Source organism: Apaloderma vittatum, unplaced genomic scaffold, assembly GCF_000703405.1.
Source record: "Apaloderma vittatum isolate BGI_N311 unplaced genomic scaffold, ASM70340v1 scaffold9916, whole genome shotgun sequence".
NCBI lineage: Eukaryota > Metazoa > Chordata > Aves > Trogoniformes > Trogonidae > Apaloderma > Apaloderma vittatum.
Genome location: NW_009720084.1, coordinates 129,101 through 147,716, shown reverse-complemented (window position 1 = coordinate 147,716; position 18,616 = coordinate 129,101). Strand labels below are relative to the sequence as shown.

General features: G+C 43.1%; 1 protein-coding gene across 1 annotated transcript in view; it reads left to right on the top strand.

Annotated features, from left to right (window-relative positions):
* Positions 1 to 1,916, top strand: part of LOC104275051 (opsin-5-like) — a 28,002-nt gene extending 26,086 nt beyond the window's left edge. Inside the window, exons 5-6 of the mRNA XM_009870892.1 lie at positions 594 to 817; positions 1,476 to 1,916. Of these exons, the coding sequence (XP_009869194.1) occupies positions 594 to 817; positions 1,476 to 1,916 (665 nt within the window). The remainder of the gene's footprint in view (positions 1 to 593; positions 818 to 1,475) is intronic.
* Positions 1,917 to 18,616: the final 16,700 nt, after the last annotated feature.

The following is an 18,616-nucleotide window of genomic DNA, read 5'->3' as shown; positions in this document are numbered from 1 at the left end:
TATACATGTTTCAACTTCCCATAAACTTTATCATTAGCTGTATTAGCTTTCATGGCTCTCACTAGAGTAGAAAATTCATTGCATTTTTGTTTCTATTAAAAAAACCCACTCAACATTTTTATTTTATACTTTGCTATGTAAGTAGTGATGTTTTACATTTGGCATATTGTGTCCTTATGATTGCTTGTTATGCTGTTATAGTGCTCATCTTAGGAAGTTATTATGTAGAAGATTTTGAGAAATTAGAATAGATAACATTCCAGAGCATCAAAACTACTGAATGATTATTCCTTTTTTTTTTTTTTTCTAAATGAGGTATCACAATTTCCTTTCCTGAAAAAACAGTTTGTACATTATGGATTTACACTGGAAATCTAAACTGGACAAAACAGTAATATGCTAGAACTTGTTACAGTCTACTAGACTTGAAAAAATGTTTACTTAGGAAATTGTCACAGCTTATTAAATCAGAAAGATCAATCTATTCTTTAGTGCTAAAAGAAGAAAAATAGAGCATTTGAACTGAGAAATTAATTGCTCAAAAGCAGATAAATGTTCTAAAACTGCTAACCAACTTATTTTTTGTTTTCCAGATCGCATGTATGGCACATGTGAGATAGACTGGGCAAAAGCCAACTTCTCTACAATCTACAAATCCTACATTGTCTCCATTTTTATCTGCTGTTTTTTCCTACCTGTCTCAGTCATGATCTTCTCATATGTGTCAATTATCAATACTGTCAAACTAAGTCATGCATTAACAGGACTGAGTGATCCCACAGACAGACAGAGGAGAATAGAGCGGGACGTCACCAGGGTGAGTTTGGGTTTCATGTTGGATGGGATTTATCTCAATGAAATCAGTTTCCCCAAAATTGTTCTCATCAGAAACAGAAAGGAATAAAACCAATCAGTTGCACTTCATTTCTAAATAATATCTAGTGACAGAGTCTTAACTCAGTGAAGAATATGAGACATTTGTTTGAAATTCCTGCCCCATCAGTTGGCTAATACTGGTGCTACATCACATGTGAAAAATAATCTAAATCTAATCAGAGTCAGTTATACAGCACAAAACCAAAAATTTGCTTTGGTGTATGCTCTTTTCTTTCAGAAATTATGTTACTTTTGAGCACACAGAAGAGTTACAGTAGAATTTTCAATTTACTTGACTTAGGCCTATTTGAAACCTTTTGAATTCGTATAAACATACAGGAGAGAGTAGCTATTTTCATTCCATTAGATGAGGCAATGCTCAAGCACACCACCGTGCCAAAATTCAATATACAGTTTCTAGGTATGCCTGGCTCCATCAAAGCAAACGTTTTGCTTCCCTGAATTCTCCTGTGAGCCATACACTAAGGACAATCTGAGTGTTTCCCTCCCAGCCAAGTGTCCAAGTTCCTATTCCCAGCTTACTGCTTCCCTGATGGAGTCTTCCAGAGTAGATTTATTATTAGTCTTCTGTCTTTTAGGTTTCTATTGTCATTTGCACAGCCTTCATTATTGCGTGGTCACCGTATGCTGTCATCTCTATATGGTCTGCCTATGGTCACCCTGTGCCCAACCTTACCAGCATCCTTGCCAGTTTATTTGCTAAGTCTGCCAGCTTCTACAATCCCATTATCTACTTTGGAATGAGCTCCAAATTTCGGAGGGACATTTTCATCTTATTCCGTTGTGCCAAGGAAGTGAAGGACCCTGTGAAGCTCAAACGTTTCAAAAACCTCAAGCAAAAACAACAAGAGCCCTCTCAGAAAGGAGAGAAGTATGCAGGAGAAATGCACCCTGCACCAAGCCCTGATTCCGGGGTGGGAAGTCCAACCAACACCCCACCTCCAGCAAACAAGGAAGTGTATTTTGGTATTCTCGACACACCATCTAATAATCCTGATATTGAATGTGACAGACTGTAAGTCCTGTGGCCACTTAACACATGCATCCACCTTGTGTTCAGGACAACCCTCTTCAGATCAGTGCTTGAGTGATTTCCTAATTCCCAGTCCATCTGCTTCTTGCTGTAGCACTGATGACTATACAACTCAAGCAAATCCAATGGTAAAGTGATATTTTTCCTTCTGTGTAGGTACCTAACACTACAAAGCACATTACAACGTGGACAGCACATCCAGTGCCAGAAGCACCCGATTTTTAGGTGCATGCAGGAAAAAGAAGACTGACTTGTGAAGAGCAGGCATTAGCTAGCAAAAATAATTCATACATTCCTATCTGAATTTTATTAATTAGGAGATTGCATTTCCAAATACGCTTTTCTTCTTCAGCAGTCCCAGCCATAGAGAATCATTTTAGCTCTGCGGTGCTGCACAGCCCAGGCTGTAGAAGAAGACTGCAGGGCCCCGCTGAGGTTGCTGCTGAGCTGCTGCAGCTCCAAGGGCTGCGAGCTAGTGGGCAAAGCTGTCTGATCACCATGGGGCACCACGCCCCCCATGGGGCCCAAAGCCGTACCCTCTGTGGGGATCCCAAGCCCTGTGCATCCATGGGTATGCGTCTGATCACTTCTGCCTGACCCTGTGCAAGTGCTAGGAGTTGTAGATCTTGGTGTTTTCTAGCCACTGTAGTCCAAACAGTGGTTTCATTCTTTTCCTTCTTTGTCTGCAGAATTATTTCTGCCTTCCCAGACCTTCCCAGTGAGCAGGGCCTGACTGTAGCATTTAGATTCGTGAAAGCTCATTTTACTGATCTGTTTCCCAACCGGTTGTTTTTCTACCTGACTATAAAGGTGGAGCAAAACATGTTGTACAGGCAACAAAACCAAAAATGACGCTAAGGTTTTAAGAGTACTGATGAAGTGTGGCATCAGAGCTATCTGCAAAACACAATCCAATATTTCTCTGCTGCTTCTAAAGAAAATTTTTGTACCTGCCTATGGTTAAAAAATGACTTTTAGGTAAACATAACTAAGTAGCAATGAAGGATAGCAATTTAAATAAATAAGCTGTAGGCTTAAATCATTAGCAAGTCTATCAAGTATTATAATATCCAATTATTCCACCAAGTTTATTTTACAGAATCAAGGAGGTGTATCTTTGTAATTCCACATCTTGGAAATTAACTGCATACTCAGAGACTTCTATAAAAATGTCTCTGTACTAGCCATGGAAACTGTGGGTTCATTTAGTGCCATTTGCAAGTTAAAAAACAAAACCCAATAACATTGGTTGCTCACCTCACTGCTATTTAGAACTTTTTGGAATCTCACTGTTTGTGTGCATGAAAATGTAGTTGTTTTGCAAAAGTATACTTTTCCAGATGTGTTTCTTGGAAAAGACACAAAGAGAGTCTGCCTTCACTTCCCCCTTTACTCTATTTGTTTTGAGAAGATCACCTGTGTTTTGAATTTGAAAACAAATAAACATTATAAGCAACAGTGGAGAACAGTGTCTTCTTTCATGGCCACAGATGTAAACTTCAAGAGTATTCATTTTTGTGGAGGATTTTAAGATACGGGTGCTCTTTCATTACCATAACCAATTAAAGGCAAATAAGTAAACAGTTTGCTTCCAGATAAAAGCACATGCTGTAGCTGCAGAAACAGTTGAAATCATTTAGGGCAAAATCTCATCACAGCTGGATGAAGCCAGGCTGGGCTAGCCAAAGCTGGTGTGCAGTTTTGAAAACTTCTAGGTGTAGCACAAAATCCACCTTGGTAACCCAGCTGGCTGGGAGTGCTTGGGTTTTCCTCTAAAGAAAGAGGATGCATGCCTTCTGGATGTGGTTCTTGGAGGTACCTACAGCCACAGGTGTGCTGAACACCTGCCCATAGAGCTCCCACGCCCATAGATGCCAGGCTAGCCTTTAGTCTGTATAACCAATAATTTATAGCTAACTAGCAAAAATCTCTGCCCTGCTGCATTGTAGCAAAGATGTTGATCTGCAGGATTCAGACTCCGACATAGAAAGACGTGAAAAGGACAAGGGGGAAGGTGGAGAAACAAGGCCATTTCCAAGAGTGCCCCCAACCTCCAAATTAAATCTCTTCTGGTTCATAAGCTATTGAGCAGGTACAGTGAGGTTAGACTCAAGGAAGAGAGACTAGTAAAAATAAGCTCTAGAATAGGAGCAGAGCAGAGGAAAAATATGAGTGGGACAACAAGATAAGCAGGAGAGCAAGGGGCAGGAGCCAAAGGATCCATACCTGCTGAGACAACCAGAAACAGCCAACACCAAAAAAGCCTTGGCTGGACTACAACAGATCTCCCTCCTGCAAGGCCTATGGCTACAGTCCCTTGTGGATATATGGTAATACCAAGCACAAGAATAAATTTAAGATTCAAAGAATGTCCAGGTAGTACCACAATAAGAACACAAAACAAAATTACTAATGGAAAGTAATAATCCCATTGCTAATAAAAAAAAAAAATTCTAGCAGCACTGAATGATAAAAAAAAAAAGTACTTCCAGCTGTCTATGCCAATAACCATCACCTTTAATGCTCATTGAACGAGACAAAAGCCCTTTAGGAATAACAAAGACACAGCATTTAATTATGTAATAGGATATAACCTAGTAAAACAGGAATGGAAGGACTTATAGAAATCACTGCAATAAATGCCCTATCTCACTGATACCTGACAGCCTCCAGTAGCCTTTGACACCATCCACCAGCCAGCAGGCCTGCTGGAAAGAGCCACTGCTAGGACAAAGCTTGGATGGTCCTGGGGGGTGCGCCTGGGACTGGAGGCACATCCATTGGGTGCAGCACAAGGTCAGTGCGAACTGCTCGAGCAGAAGGTGCCCGTGTGCAACAAATCAACCACAGTAAATGCAAAAGGAAGTCAGGAATAATGTTTGGCAGCACAAATGACAACACAAGCATGTCTTGATGATGTCACCTGGCAAAGCCTTACCACATGCCAAAGATAAATTTCAAATGGATTCATATCATACAACATTCACACAGAGACGTGGGAGAAACTTAGTGAATTCAGGGCTTCACCTGGTAAACTGCTGAACAAAACTAACTTCTCTAAGAACAAGCTAGCTAATCCATGTGATAACATGTGGCCTATATGTGGTTTTAAAGGGAATGGAAAACAGGCTTTTACTCATTCATGATTGATGCCGTGTTACCTGACAATCCAGCCCTTAGTGTCCTTTGCTGAAAGGCCATCAAGTACAGCAGTGTTACCAAATGTGCTATCATAAAAAAAAAAAAATCATCCCAGGCAAATGAAAAGCCCAAGAATTTGAAAAAGAGGAGACTTGTATCTCCTCCCAATTTGGAGGAGCTATTATAAGACCATTCTCCATCCTTGGCATCGTGTCAAGGGAAACCATTCACTTTTGGAAGGCTCATAAACCTTATTCTTTGAAAGATGCTATACATTCTTGCAACGATAATACATCTTAATGTGATGGCACTGACAGGGAGTCCAAAGGAGGGAGAGAAGAGCATCATGAAAGTCACTGTTCACTGTCTGACTATCAAAGCACAAGAACACCTTGGAAAGTTGAGGATGATTCAGACCAACCGTGCAGCATATAAAAGGACAAAGAAAATGAGCTACCAGGACAGTGAAATTGCTATGTTTATGTCATATTTCTCTTTTTCCTGGGATGGTACAATCCAGCTGAGGCATGCAAACCAGCACTGTGGCACAGTGAATTTGCCCTGCAAATTGCTTTCATGGGTTGGCAAGCTGGGAGCACAAGTTAGATCCATGTCTGGAGAGCTGTTTCCTATTTTGGTGAGCTACAGTACTTGCTCGAGCTGGCAGTCTTCTCTCTGGGAGACAAATGTCACTGATAGACCTTAGCTAAATTCACCAGAAGGTCTTCTTAAACATTTCAGCTTCTAAAAGACTTCAGAGCTTTAATAAGAGGTGGAGCACACTGGCTCAGAAAGAGTGGGAAAAGGTGACTTTCCTTAAGAGGGCTGTGAGGAAAGACCAGGCTAGCACTAGGATAACTAGTCACATATACATGCAGATCAAGAAGCCAAAAAACCTGACATCACGACTTACAACCTAAGAAGAGAAAGGCTTTATCAACTTCTGGGATGCAGCAGTATTTAGCAGACTTGAGTCTTCCCGCAGTCAGTTTAGACCTCCTCTTTGCTTATGCCTCACTCACTGGCTCTGTGTAATGGTTGCTGGTGCCCACCCCTATCTCTGTTGATCCAGTGAGACCTTGAGGAGAAATGGTATCCCAGTTTCACATTTCTAGTCTAACAGAAACCTCATGTTTCAAGTTCTGTGTTTGCAGTTTGTTTTATTGCTCCATCCCATATCATACCCAATACACACTACTGGTAGGGGATTTGACAACAGATAAGGAAGAGCACAGCCAACAACCTGAACGTTATTACAGGGGAACACAACATCAAAGCACTTTCTAATAAGAATTCTTATTGCAAAGCAGGCACAGTTTTTCCCAATTGCTTTTCTTCATCCAGCCTACTATGAAAGTAAAGCATCACCATGGAACAGTGAAACATGGGGAGTTTCCAGTGTCGGCCCTTACCTGTTCTGCCTATAAAGAGCCCAATAAGCATCCACCAAACTAACAGCAAAGAACAGGCTTAGCATATGCACCAAAAAAACAAGACAGAAAGTGATCCTCCTGAAGTCCTCCTGCAAAGACAACACGGATTTGGGGTCATTTCCCCTTTATAATCATATGCAACAGAAACAAGGTTAGCAAAGTTATATTGCCACAATATATACCTGGGACACCACTTCTGGCCTCAGAAAATTATATTCTCCAAATAAGATGCACTGAGTGAATCTGCTCAGTAATCTAAAGACTTTTCCATAATGTCTCCATCTGCAAAATCTGGAATTGTACTTCACTCAGCAAGTTCAGTTGCAGTTCAGTGGGCACAGTCAGGTCTAGGGATGCTCAACATATGGTCTCTCAGCTGTAGATCCCAAAGATTACTAATGAAGATGACATGCCTCAGCTGGCTCTGATCCTGAAGAATCAGATTGCTTTCTGAATAGCAGAATGCACCCAAAGCATTTCTGCCATGAAAAAGTTACACCTATCTTATTTTTTTAATATGGGATCTTGCACAGTAAGTAAAGTTAAAACTAGCTGTAGTCTGGCCAATCACAGTCATTAACAGTTCTGAAATTATATCATCTGCTTTATCACAACAGCAGGTTTACTGCATCCTCTGATCCTGTGGACTTGCAGAATTTCACTTATCTAATCTTGAAAGAACAAAAGTGTCCTGCCATCCTAACTGACAGCTGACCACAGGAAGCTCCCATTTTGAAATTACCATTTTCATTCCATAGGATAAGGACAAGACAGCAAAGCAAGCTTTTCCAGACTCTCCACAAGAAAACCAGCTCATCCCCATTGGTCTGTAGATGTCTCTATTAGCCCAGGTTACAAAGAGAGGACAAAAGAACAGACCATTGGGCAGCAAGAAGGGACACTCCCAGCCTCTGGCTGCCATTCAAGCCCTTCCTTGACACCTGGATAAACCCAGCAAGGATTAAATATACTCAGCAGGGCTGGGAAACTAGCCTGGTCTGTGTGGCTGGTCTCCCCCTTCAGCACTGCTTTGACTTAGTCACAATTATTTCAGGCTTTGTTAACCAGGCGTGGGTCGATTTGACTTACTCAGCAACAAGCTTAAAAAACAAATAATCCAATTAATGAAAGAAGCAGAGTGTAAAAGTGTTTGGAAAGGGTTGGGAAAGCCAGGAGGAGCAGCTGGCATGTCCCCGGTGGGACGTCTTCCTCCAAACAAGGGCACACAGAGGCCCCTTGTTAGCTCTGCAGGGACAGCAGCTTGGCTGCTCTTTGAACCCCGCAGTCCTCGGGACCATGACATTTCACTGGGACTCATAAAACCAAGGTGGGGGTGGGACAAAGCCCCTACACCATGCAGACATTCAGGCTTGCAGTTAAATAAACTGCAGAGACAAATCCTAACATTTGCAGCTACTGCCCACTTCCGATCCTACAACGATGTCTCAGCAAGGGCTTATATAAAAGTTCCCTCCAGCCCATCAACTCAGCCTTCATTAGGCAACAACAAAGAAATGTCAGAAATGATTTAAGAGTATATCTTTAGCCCTGAAATGAGTGTTTGTGCTTAGCCTAAGGGAGGAGAGAGGAGTGGGAAGAGGAAGGCTGAGGAGCATTCACAATTATTCACATTACAGATGAGAAATATATGTATGGGCTATTCATTCAAAATGTTGTCATTGATAATGGCATTCAGCTGCAGAAATCTCTAAATATCATTGAGGGGCAGGGGAAGAGAGAGAGAGAAAGAGAGAGAGATACAACTCCTCTCCCTGCTCGGAGTGATGAAAATTCAGGACTTTGGCTTAAATTCCACTGCTCCAGTCCTGACCCTCACTGTCTAAAACCTTGTGATTAAGAAGCCGTGTGACTGCAACAAACCCCACCATTGGTGCTCTCCTTCAGAAAGGGTCATTACAAACATTATGCCTTGCAAATTCAGGGCGAAATCCTCCCAGCCCTGAGTAATAGCTCAACTTTGCTGTTCGTGGCCTCAGCAGTTTTGAGACATGCTCAGGACTGTAAGATCAGCTGCTGAGGCACTGAGGAAAATCCAAGAGCTTCCCCAACAACTACATTTGTTCCCAAGCCTGTCTCAGCCAGGATCACATCTGCATCTTCCCTACAGCTTTTCCCCACAGTGCTGAGTAAAGGAAAAACAGAGGGCATCAGCAGGGATTCTCTGTCATTCCCTTGCTTGTGTGCTTATGTCTGTCCCTTGGAGCAGGGGCAGGAAAGGTCATCCCTTTTTATCCCAGAGATACAGGACAGAAACACTATTCCTTTGCAAGCAACAGCAAACTGACTAATTGTAACTCCCAAAGATTTCATCCACAGTGTCTCGAGATGAGGCCAAGTCAGAGAACAAGTGAAATGTTTAGAGACAGAAGGACACCAAGGCCAAGTGCTTGGGTGCTGCAGAGTAAGGTGAGTCACTCTTATACACCCTTGTACATAAAACTGATTTCAAACTTTTCAAAGTTTTGTAGGTTAGAAACAATAGCCACACCAATAGCAGTAAATGACATACTCTTCGTCAAATGTTTATGGCATAGAAACTCATGAAACAAGAACAAACCACCTCTGCCATCCCACTGAGTGGTCTCTGGGACTGGGCTTGGTCCAACCTGTTTAGCTACACTCTATACAATGTTTTACGGCTGAAATAACGATGTTGCAATGTTATTCTGAAATACCAGCCCAAGCACTAACACCTAGATTCTAGGAACCATCTTCTTAGCAACTGATTCCATGGAGATTAATTTGCACTGTCACAGTTTCCTACAGATGAAACATCAAAGAATGTCTTCAAAAACTCTTCCAAAAAAAGAAAGAAAAATAGAGGCAATAATGAAATCTAGCATTTATACCAGTTTTCTCAGCTACAGGTGCTCCTGCATTCTTAATCACCCATTTCCTGAATACTGCTTGTTTGCATTTCATCATGTGCATGCACCGCCCTTGTAGAAGAGCAGACATGATGATGGAAAAAGCTGGTCTGCAGAGGGCCATATTCAGTTTTCTTTTGAAGTACATTTATCTACTGTCTTTCATTTCTTGGATCTCTTAGCAAGCATAAACCTGATTTTATGCTCCTGATTTTGTGACCTTCAGAAAGTCCAACCTTGGAAATGTGAAACCAACTAAACACGGAGTTTCCTCAAAACTTCCCATAACCAGGCAGAGTTGTTTGACAAGCTGCATCCCTCACAGTAACATCAATTCTTTTCCCACACCACCAGGGCAAAAGAAACAAACAGTGCAACAGACTAAAAGCAAACAATTATTCACTGCAAATTAACCCAGCTTGTTATGTGCAAATCAGCGCTTGTTTCAATTTTCTTGCTCATTCTTGCAAACTGACTTTTGGCTAGATGATGAAAGATATTCACTTATTGAAAGAAAAGAAGAAAAAAGAAACTGTAAAGGATTAATGTTGTGATGACCAAAGAAATTCACTTTTTTATAGCAGCAGAAGCTTTAAAATATAATTTCCCTCAAAACCACTGTCTGTTTAGCTGGACAAGAGCAGCTGGATGGAAACAGTTATCGTTAGTGCTTGCAGGTTTCTCTACAGGCTTTCCCATGAAATGCAACAAAGGAGACAAAGTGAGCTCCTGATGGCACCCAATTGGGCATCTGAGCTCCTTTAACTAATGCAGAGTATATAACATATGTATATATACATACACGTATACAAACTATCCCAATCTATGGCAAATACAGCTCAAAGACAGAAAGCCCCCGAGGAGGACATGGTGAGAGGGGAGCTCAGCAAACACAGCCGGGGCTGAACGCAGAACCACGGCACGATGCGCTAGCCAACAGCCACCATTCACAACTCACTCCAGCTGTCAGCAGCCCAAGCCAGTGCTGTGGTGTCACCACACCAAAGCAAACAGCCAAGGCAATCAGTGAGCTGTAACATAGGTTAGCAGGGTAGCATTTAACATCGTAGCTAACACAGCGTGGTTACGTACTTTATTAGCTCACTCAGGAGGGGAACACATCATTTTACACAGCTCTGTGGGCCTAACACCTCCTTCTCTTATGCCAGCATAAATCGGGGTCATCTCTGTTCTCCCTGTAAGTACGATACACAAGCACAACATGCTGGATGCATTTCTCACTGAGCAGGAGTGGCTTTCACTTTATGGTATGGAACTCATGGAAACCACCACCACCACTGACCAGCCTAAGAAAACTCACCACGAAGAGTTTAAAGCAGCTGCTTTAGGCTGCTCTATCTCGGTGAGCCATCAGTGGATACACAGAAGCTGAAACATTCTCCGGACACACCAGGGTATGGCTGTAGCCCTGACTTACAAAATTAACACAACAGTTGCCTCACTCAGCCTTCCTCTGACCCTAGTTATTCCCTGGCCTTCTCCCTGGTACACACAAACCTTTACCAGGATGCAACAGAAACCATTAGGATTTTGCAACCAAACCAAAGTCCAAGCACTGACCTCAGTGCACAGGGTGGTGTCACAGGGCTGTGGCTGCAGCAGCAGGACACATTTCCCTTCTGCCTGGTCCTGAGCGACTCCTTCTGCAGCACACACATCTTCATAGCACGTATCTGCAGAGCCCTGGATGTCTCTAGGAGCCTTGAGGACTACTGGCATTCCTCACAGAAGCAGGAAACCCCAAACGTGTCTGTAGCACCTTGTTTTGTTGTTGCTGGATTAAAAGAAGGCAATGGCTTCATACATCCCTACCTCTTCTGACAGAAGCCACCAGTTTTCAAAGCTACTTGTTGAGCCATTTGAAGAAGAGCTCCCCTACTACCACCAATTCAAATAAAGCAGGCCAGGTTAAAGGACAAGGCTCTCCTTCAGCAGCTCCCTTTGCTGGGATTCAGGGAAGCAAGGGCTGGCCAGGCCAGCTGCAGGGTGGTAATTAGCAGCTGGAGAGGGCAGAAAGCAGCTACAGGTGATAATCACCTCTTAGATGCCTTTTGTGGACCAAGCCCTAGGAGATAGGCTCCTGGTGTTTGTACAGACACATGTCCTCCTCTGTATGTTCAGTAATCCAGGCACCTTTTCAAGCTCAGTTCTGTAAGCTCTGGGCTTCTCAGCTTTTCTGCAAAAGCTGCTGGCCTTTCTTTTCTTACAATACTTTACAAGAATATGCATGTGATTTGATTTTTTCTCTCCCCAAACTATATTTCACTTTCTTTCATTGAAGAGAGCTTTGAGAACTTAAGCTGGAAAATGTCAATTATTGAAGGACTTTGAAACCATTTACAGTATTTTCCATAGTAGAAAGTACTCTGAGGAGTAGCAAGCATAAAATGTAGAGGCTTTCCTCTTATAATTCTTATGGAGATTTAATGCTGGCAATTAGAAGAATGCAAATGGTATTTCCAGCTTAACTGTGCTTGTGACTAAGCAATTTATTAGAAGTAATTTACTTAATTTGGGGATCAAAATGCAGCACTCACTTTATAATATATGACTGTGGCACTGGAGGTAAGGAACAGAGGATAGAGCTTATTCAGATAGATTTATTTTCTAATAAGATTTGAAGAGTTGTTTTTTTTCTTTTAAATGTAACAAAAGAGCAGAATTTCTTCTCGGGGCTTGATTTCAAAGAAGGATTTAAAATTGCATTGGATCTTTCTGTGGCCCTTAAAGGCATCATAGAAGGCAGATGGGTCTCCTTTGCTGTTCTATTTCTACACTACCGAGTTTATAGTTAATTGAATTGCTACAGTGTGGAGTGAGGCTTATGCATACTGTTTTCTGGGTTTTTAAGTGGAAATGAATCATGAGAAATTACTGGCTTACAAAAAGTATAGATATAGGCTACAGCACTGCAGAAACTCATATCTACATCTTATGTCCCTCCAGGTACAGCTCATTGCTCTGTATGTCTGGAAATGCCCCAAATGACTTGATGCCTGGATAAAATGGTGGCAATGGGCTGCACAAAGGCTCACAGCAGTTCTTCACAGCCTGCACTCCCCAACCCTGACCTGTTTGTACATATATTACAGTAAAAGCAGTAAAAGCTTAGTCACAAATATCCTGAGCAGGAGGAAGGAGTGTGAGTTTCCGGCTCGCAGCCCTGCCCTGCAGCCTTTCCAACCAGCAGAGCTACTGCCAGCTCAGCTGCCCTGAGCAGACAACAGCATTCCCAAAGTCAGGATGTCCCTACACACAGCAGAGTGACTTTTTGAATGTGTTTTAGTGACTGGCACTAGTCTGGAGCTTCAATACCTTCACAGGGCAATGAACACCTTGGTGGTGTGAACAGTTCAAGAAACACCAGGAACACCATCTCTCCCGTAGGTGAGAGGGGGGCAGAGGGACCGGCTGGGGACAAGGGCAAACGCTGGCATTTCTGCCAGTCCACTGAGGTCTGCGTGCAAAGGGAGGCTCTTGCATGACTCTACATCCCTCTTGTATCCAAATCATGCGGCCCCCAGCTGAACCCACCAGCACCTTCCCCCCACCCCATCCCACCAGCAGGATCCTGATTTTCCTCTCCTGGTTCCCCGTTGCCTTCCCCCACGCCACTAGCCATCAGCACCAGGACCCTGCAATCTCCCTCCTTTCCTTCCCAACTAAACTTGACCTTGCTGAATCACTGCACGATCTGTCTCCACAACATACACTGCTGCCCAAACAAGGTATTGCCAGCACCTGGATCCACGCAAAGAGAATTTTATATAGATGCAGCACCACACAGGAGTTTGGGGGGACCCTGTGTATTCCCACCCCATGCTGAGATCCCCCATTGCTACACAGGCACATGGGCGTGCAACCCCATTCCCCCTTCCACCAGCTGGATCCCTCCTGGAAACGTGACCTCCCTGGAGGCAAATGAGTCTCCACAAGATTGGTGGGCAAGGAGACTCTAGAGATGGACCAAGCCACCAATGTTCAACTGGGAGAGAGCGATACCAGCCCTTACATGGTATGCACAGGGGCACATGCAGCGGGGCTTTTCATGAACTCTGGCAAATACCTATTTTGAAAGATACATACCCATAAATAAAATACATTAATCCACTCACTAAACACACTGGTAGTTCTGGCCATGCTGAATGTTTGGATGCTTGTGCTTGCCAGAGCAGCACTCTGATTTCTGCCCCTTGCCTCCAGAAACAACCTGCATTTTGAGCAGTCTTCAGTGCCAAGAGCCAAAGCTGGATAAGGGCACCACAGAGGGAATGCATTCAGTTGCTGGGAGGCAGCCACGAGCTCTCTACTGTGAAGTGGCTTTTACTGGCATCACCTACTTGCTCTGACACCTGATGCCCTACAGAGCGTAAATAGAAAACACATCGGGAAAACGGTCAGGAAGAACAGATGGAAGATTGTTATTACTGGGTTTACATTTTCCAGGCCTGATTTGCAGTGAATAGTTGAGCTTTACTGCCAAGGTAAGGGGCACTGCGATCCAGAGTGAGATCTAGTATTTTTGGCAAACTGAATTAAGAGTGGCAGTGATAGCACATGGCTCGCACTGGAAGTATGTAGATAGGGAAAGCATGCTTAAAAAAGCCATTTGTACTTTCTGAGACCTGGGGTCCTCAACTGCAAATTTCAGCACTAAATCCAGCACTGCTGAAACTTTTGATTAACAAAGAGCAATCTCCCAGGCAGATGACTTCTCATACAAGGAGCTTTATGCAGATGAATCGGGTTTTATATGAGGTAGCAGAGCAATGAAACATATCCCACTTACCCTGGGAAGACTCAGTCCCCACCTACACTGTTTGAAATCAACAAAATCAATATGCTGCTCTTCCTAGAGACCCAGTTTTTTCAGGCACCATATATTTTTGTTCACAATAATTTTAAGTTCTGCCAAAAAAGTTTCTGAAAATTGATTTCCATTGTGGCAACCTCTTGGTTTCTGATAGCAGACTAGTGAGATACAAACATCACAGCCCACCTCCATAATGTCAGTTTTACAGCTGGTTACACCCCTTCAGATACAAAGGCCTGTGGCCACAATCAAGGCAAACTCCTCCCAAGCAGCCACCCTTGGCATTTCCAGATCCCAAATGTGAGGGAGGGTGGCTGCTCCAGTCTCTGCATTTGCTGTTCGCTTTATTTATGTTTCAACACAGCATTTGTGGCAGCCTCTGTTCTAAATCTGGCGTTGGTAATACAAGGCATAGGAGGTACGGGTAGATTCAGCTGCATGGCAAAAATAATGAAGACTTCTTGGTGCCCATGGTAGTCCCCTGTTGCATTTCAAGAGCAAGTGCACCCTCCATCTATTTTCTTTTTTCCTACAGAGATATATCTTGAAATAATTAAAGCATAATTGAGCATTATTTCTTTCTGCTACAGTCCAAGATCTATAAGCAAACACAAATGAATTCTTGGTCCGATCTAGTATTGTCTATAAGTCCATAGCTAATGCACTACACGTTAAATCACTCTCAGAGCACACAAACACTCCTTACAGATAGCAGTAACTTCTGAGTTTGCTCAAATGCCTTATTAGATTCCCTTTCCAAGCTTCTTTATATCTGTCCATTATTATAGAGGCCGATGAGGTCAAAAGTTTCCAAAAGCGACTACTCGGAACTTAAAAAAAACCCTATTCTAATCCATGACAGTTAAAATGGTTACTGCTGGATTGGAAGGCTCAAGATCTCCAGGTATCAGTCACAAAAAAAAGGATTTCTTTCCCAGTTTTCTCACTATGAATCCTCATTTTCTGAGCGTGCCCACTTGAGATGGCGGGCTCCCAAGCAGACCCCATTCCTACACTGCAGGATATCCATGGCAAGGGGCTTATCAGGTCTGGCTTGAACATTGCCTCCTGGCAAGCCTGAAAAGCCTGATTTTGTCACTTTTCATCCCTTCCTTCCCTGTGGGGTGAACAAACGACCCTGTGCCTTGGGGCTTACTGATAGAGCCCAGCTTCTCTACAGTCTCAGATAACGTGGCCATTGCCATCTTTGCAGAGAAACTCAGTGGGTCAAATTTACACAGTGTAAGTTTGGTATCCATCCATTTAAGCCAAGCATGCCAACATTATGCATTCATTTGGCCCATTAGGTCTCCTCATTCATAAAAAGAAAAAACAGATGCCTGGCTACCCGATTGCTCTAATTATTTAAAGAAGTTTCTGATGCTGGCAAGGGCTACAGCATACATAATTCAGCCCCCACACCTTTCTCAAACACAAGACAAGCACATCAGTGTATTTTACTTAAGCCTTCCAAGCCATTGGTTATTTTACTTACCTGAGGTCAGTTTGGATGTAAGTGCTTTAAGTAGCTAAGGCCAAACAATGTTAACCCCTAGCTACCTTGCAAACCCAATTATACTTGCAACTTTTTACTGTGTTCTCCCCTGTTTTCTTTTTGTATAAATGGTTTTCAAGCACAGATTACCTTAAGGATAATAAGGCATAAGTTAATATTTTATTTCACAGAGCTTGAGAAACATGTAAAAACTACAGAATTTTAACTCCACTGCCACTTGTTAGGAGCTAACACTGGCACGTGCAATTGTACCATCTTTGAACAGAGTCAGCACTACCAGGCTGTGCATGACATCTTGAGGTGTTATAATTTGGAGAAGATTCTGCTCTCTGATTCACATGGCAGGATTTGTTGGAAAAGCCCCAAGGGTAATTGTTTGAGAGCAGAAAACTTGTTCCTTTCTGGTTAAGCACTTGAATGGGATTAGATGTGACATAGCTCCATGTGATCTTGCAGAAATCGTTTAATTTGTGTGTGCTTTCTGCCTTTATATGCAGAGTCAGAACTCCACAGTATGGGCTTACTAAGCCTGCAGTGGTCACCTGAGAAGATACATTCAACAGTTTCTGTGTAATGATCACAGGACAGTTAGCTCAGCCCTGGATCACTTTGATTCCTTATACATTACCTACTTGCAACCTGGAGAGAAAATTATGTCCCTCCTGAGTGCTGGGGAGATGAGCAGGATGAGCTGTGCTGCTCCACAGGACACGTATACCCATCAGCAGCTTGCACAGACCTCTTGGAAGCAATTTATGGCCTTCGATGCCATCCTCTGTTATCACTTGGGTGCTGACCCACTATGTGAACCTATTATATGGTAAAAACTTCCTCTCTTCCTTTCTATAAAAGTTTGCCCTCCCCACGTAAATCACTATAGAAAGGGCAGCTACAATCAACAGATATAGTCCAAGTCAGTGATAATCTTAAACTCAATTTGGACACTTAACTGACAAACTACTCCTGCCTCTGACCATTGCATACTATCATGTTGCTGCTTGCCCTCAGTTCAGGGGCCATATCAGCTGGTGAGCATCAAGCCCAGAAGAAATGAATTTATTTGCCATTTCCAACTAAGTGAGGTTTCCTCTATTTCATTTACCTGTGCAGCAAAGCATGCAGAGGGAGGGAAAGCTTTGTAAAAAAATATTGGAGACAAATTCAAAGTGAGGATTAGATGTAGCGAGCTTCCCTTCACTGAAGTGAGATTTTCAGCTGTTATCAAAAGCAATATTTCTTAAACAAAAACTGTGTACCTTGAAAATTCTGCACGATACCTGAACTCAGAAGGAAGTTTAACAGGCTGTGACTAAGGTCTATCAGCAAGTGCCTGGTCTTCCAGGTCTGCGTTCCATTGCTTTCAGGCTTCTTAGTACAGTGGAAAAAAAGCTACTCCACATATTGGTGTTACCATGACTCAGAAACGAACAGAAGCAGCAATTTTGCTGAAATATTTTAGTGATGGAAGTTACTAAACCACTGCTGCTGGGGTAGAGTAAGGCTGCAATACGCATCAGCCTTACTTATTATGTACATGCATGTATGGACGTATCTATGCCAAGCAGTAGTAAAGACTATATCCCCAAAATTTGTCCCCTGCCCTAAGCATGCATTCATTCATTTAATAACATTTGCTATGGATCTGTTATATCTGTCTATAGCTAACAAACCAGTTGTCAAAATTTAAGGCTGGATCAGCCACTAAACTTTGACAAATGATCTCTGTGATCCCCCACAACCCTCCCTGGTGAGGATAACAGGGGAACTAGCAAGAGACACTTGAGGTTGGAAAAAACTTGAAGCAGTTTAATGAAAAAAGAAAGAATGATACTAACAGTAACAACCAAGATGTCAAACTACATACAGACATACACAAGTATGCAAATATGCTCAAAGATAACAAGAGAATATATTAATCCAACCACACGCCCTCCTGATGACAACAAGGTCCCAAGCAGAAAAAAAAGTCCCAGACTGGACTCAGCAGCAGATGGAAGGCCCCAAGCACAAAGTCCCAATGACAGTCCCAAAAAAACCAGAAAAGGAGCTGTGCCGCTCCCACCCGTGGTGTGGGCGGTGGAAGGGAACCTGTCCTGATGAACGGTGCTCCTCTGCAGCACAGAAACAGGAGGCAGGAGCACCAGCAGTGCAGAGGGAGATGACAGCCAGCCCATAGCACAAAAAGATATGACAACCAATAACCCTTCCAGCACAGCTCTTCTCAGGGGCCCTTTTATACTGAGCACCATGGGAAGGAGCACTGTGATTGGTCCATTTGGGTCACCTGACCCAGCCTCTCCTCCCCACAGGCACAGCTGTCCCATCTGCCCCACTGTGATTGCCCCCAGTGCCAGCAGCCCCAGAGAACTCCTGTCCTGGTGCTCTCAAACCAGGACAGAGTGAAAACACAGTATAATAAAACTAAAAAGCTACCACCACAAACAGTGCTACCAGTCAGCAGAAAACTCAAATCCACTTGTCTGGAAGCAGTGAGGGGGGGCATGAACACACACATGTGCAGAACATTTGTCCACCCCTTGGACAATTGTGTTTGATACTTCTTGTCTTCAAACTAGTGGCTTTCTGACTCCGTGGTCACCTCTTTTGCAAACAGATCTTTCCCTGTGGCAAATCCCAGCACCAATGGGTTCACCATTGCTCCCATACTTGGAGTTGCCAGCTCTTGGGTGGCTGGAAGTTGCTTCTGTCAGGGAAGAGCACAGGCAGCAGCACTTGTAAATGTTGTGATAAAAAGAGACAGCCTGTGCCCTCCTCAGGGTTTTGTTTTGATACTCCTCAGCTCTCCATTACACACGATAATGAGAGGCTGAATACCCTGGATAATGACAAACCTAGATAGCTTTTCTTTTTCTG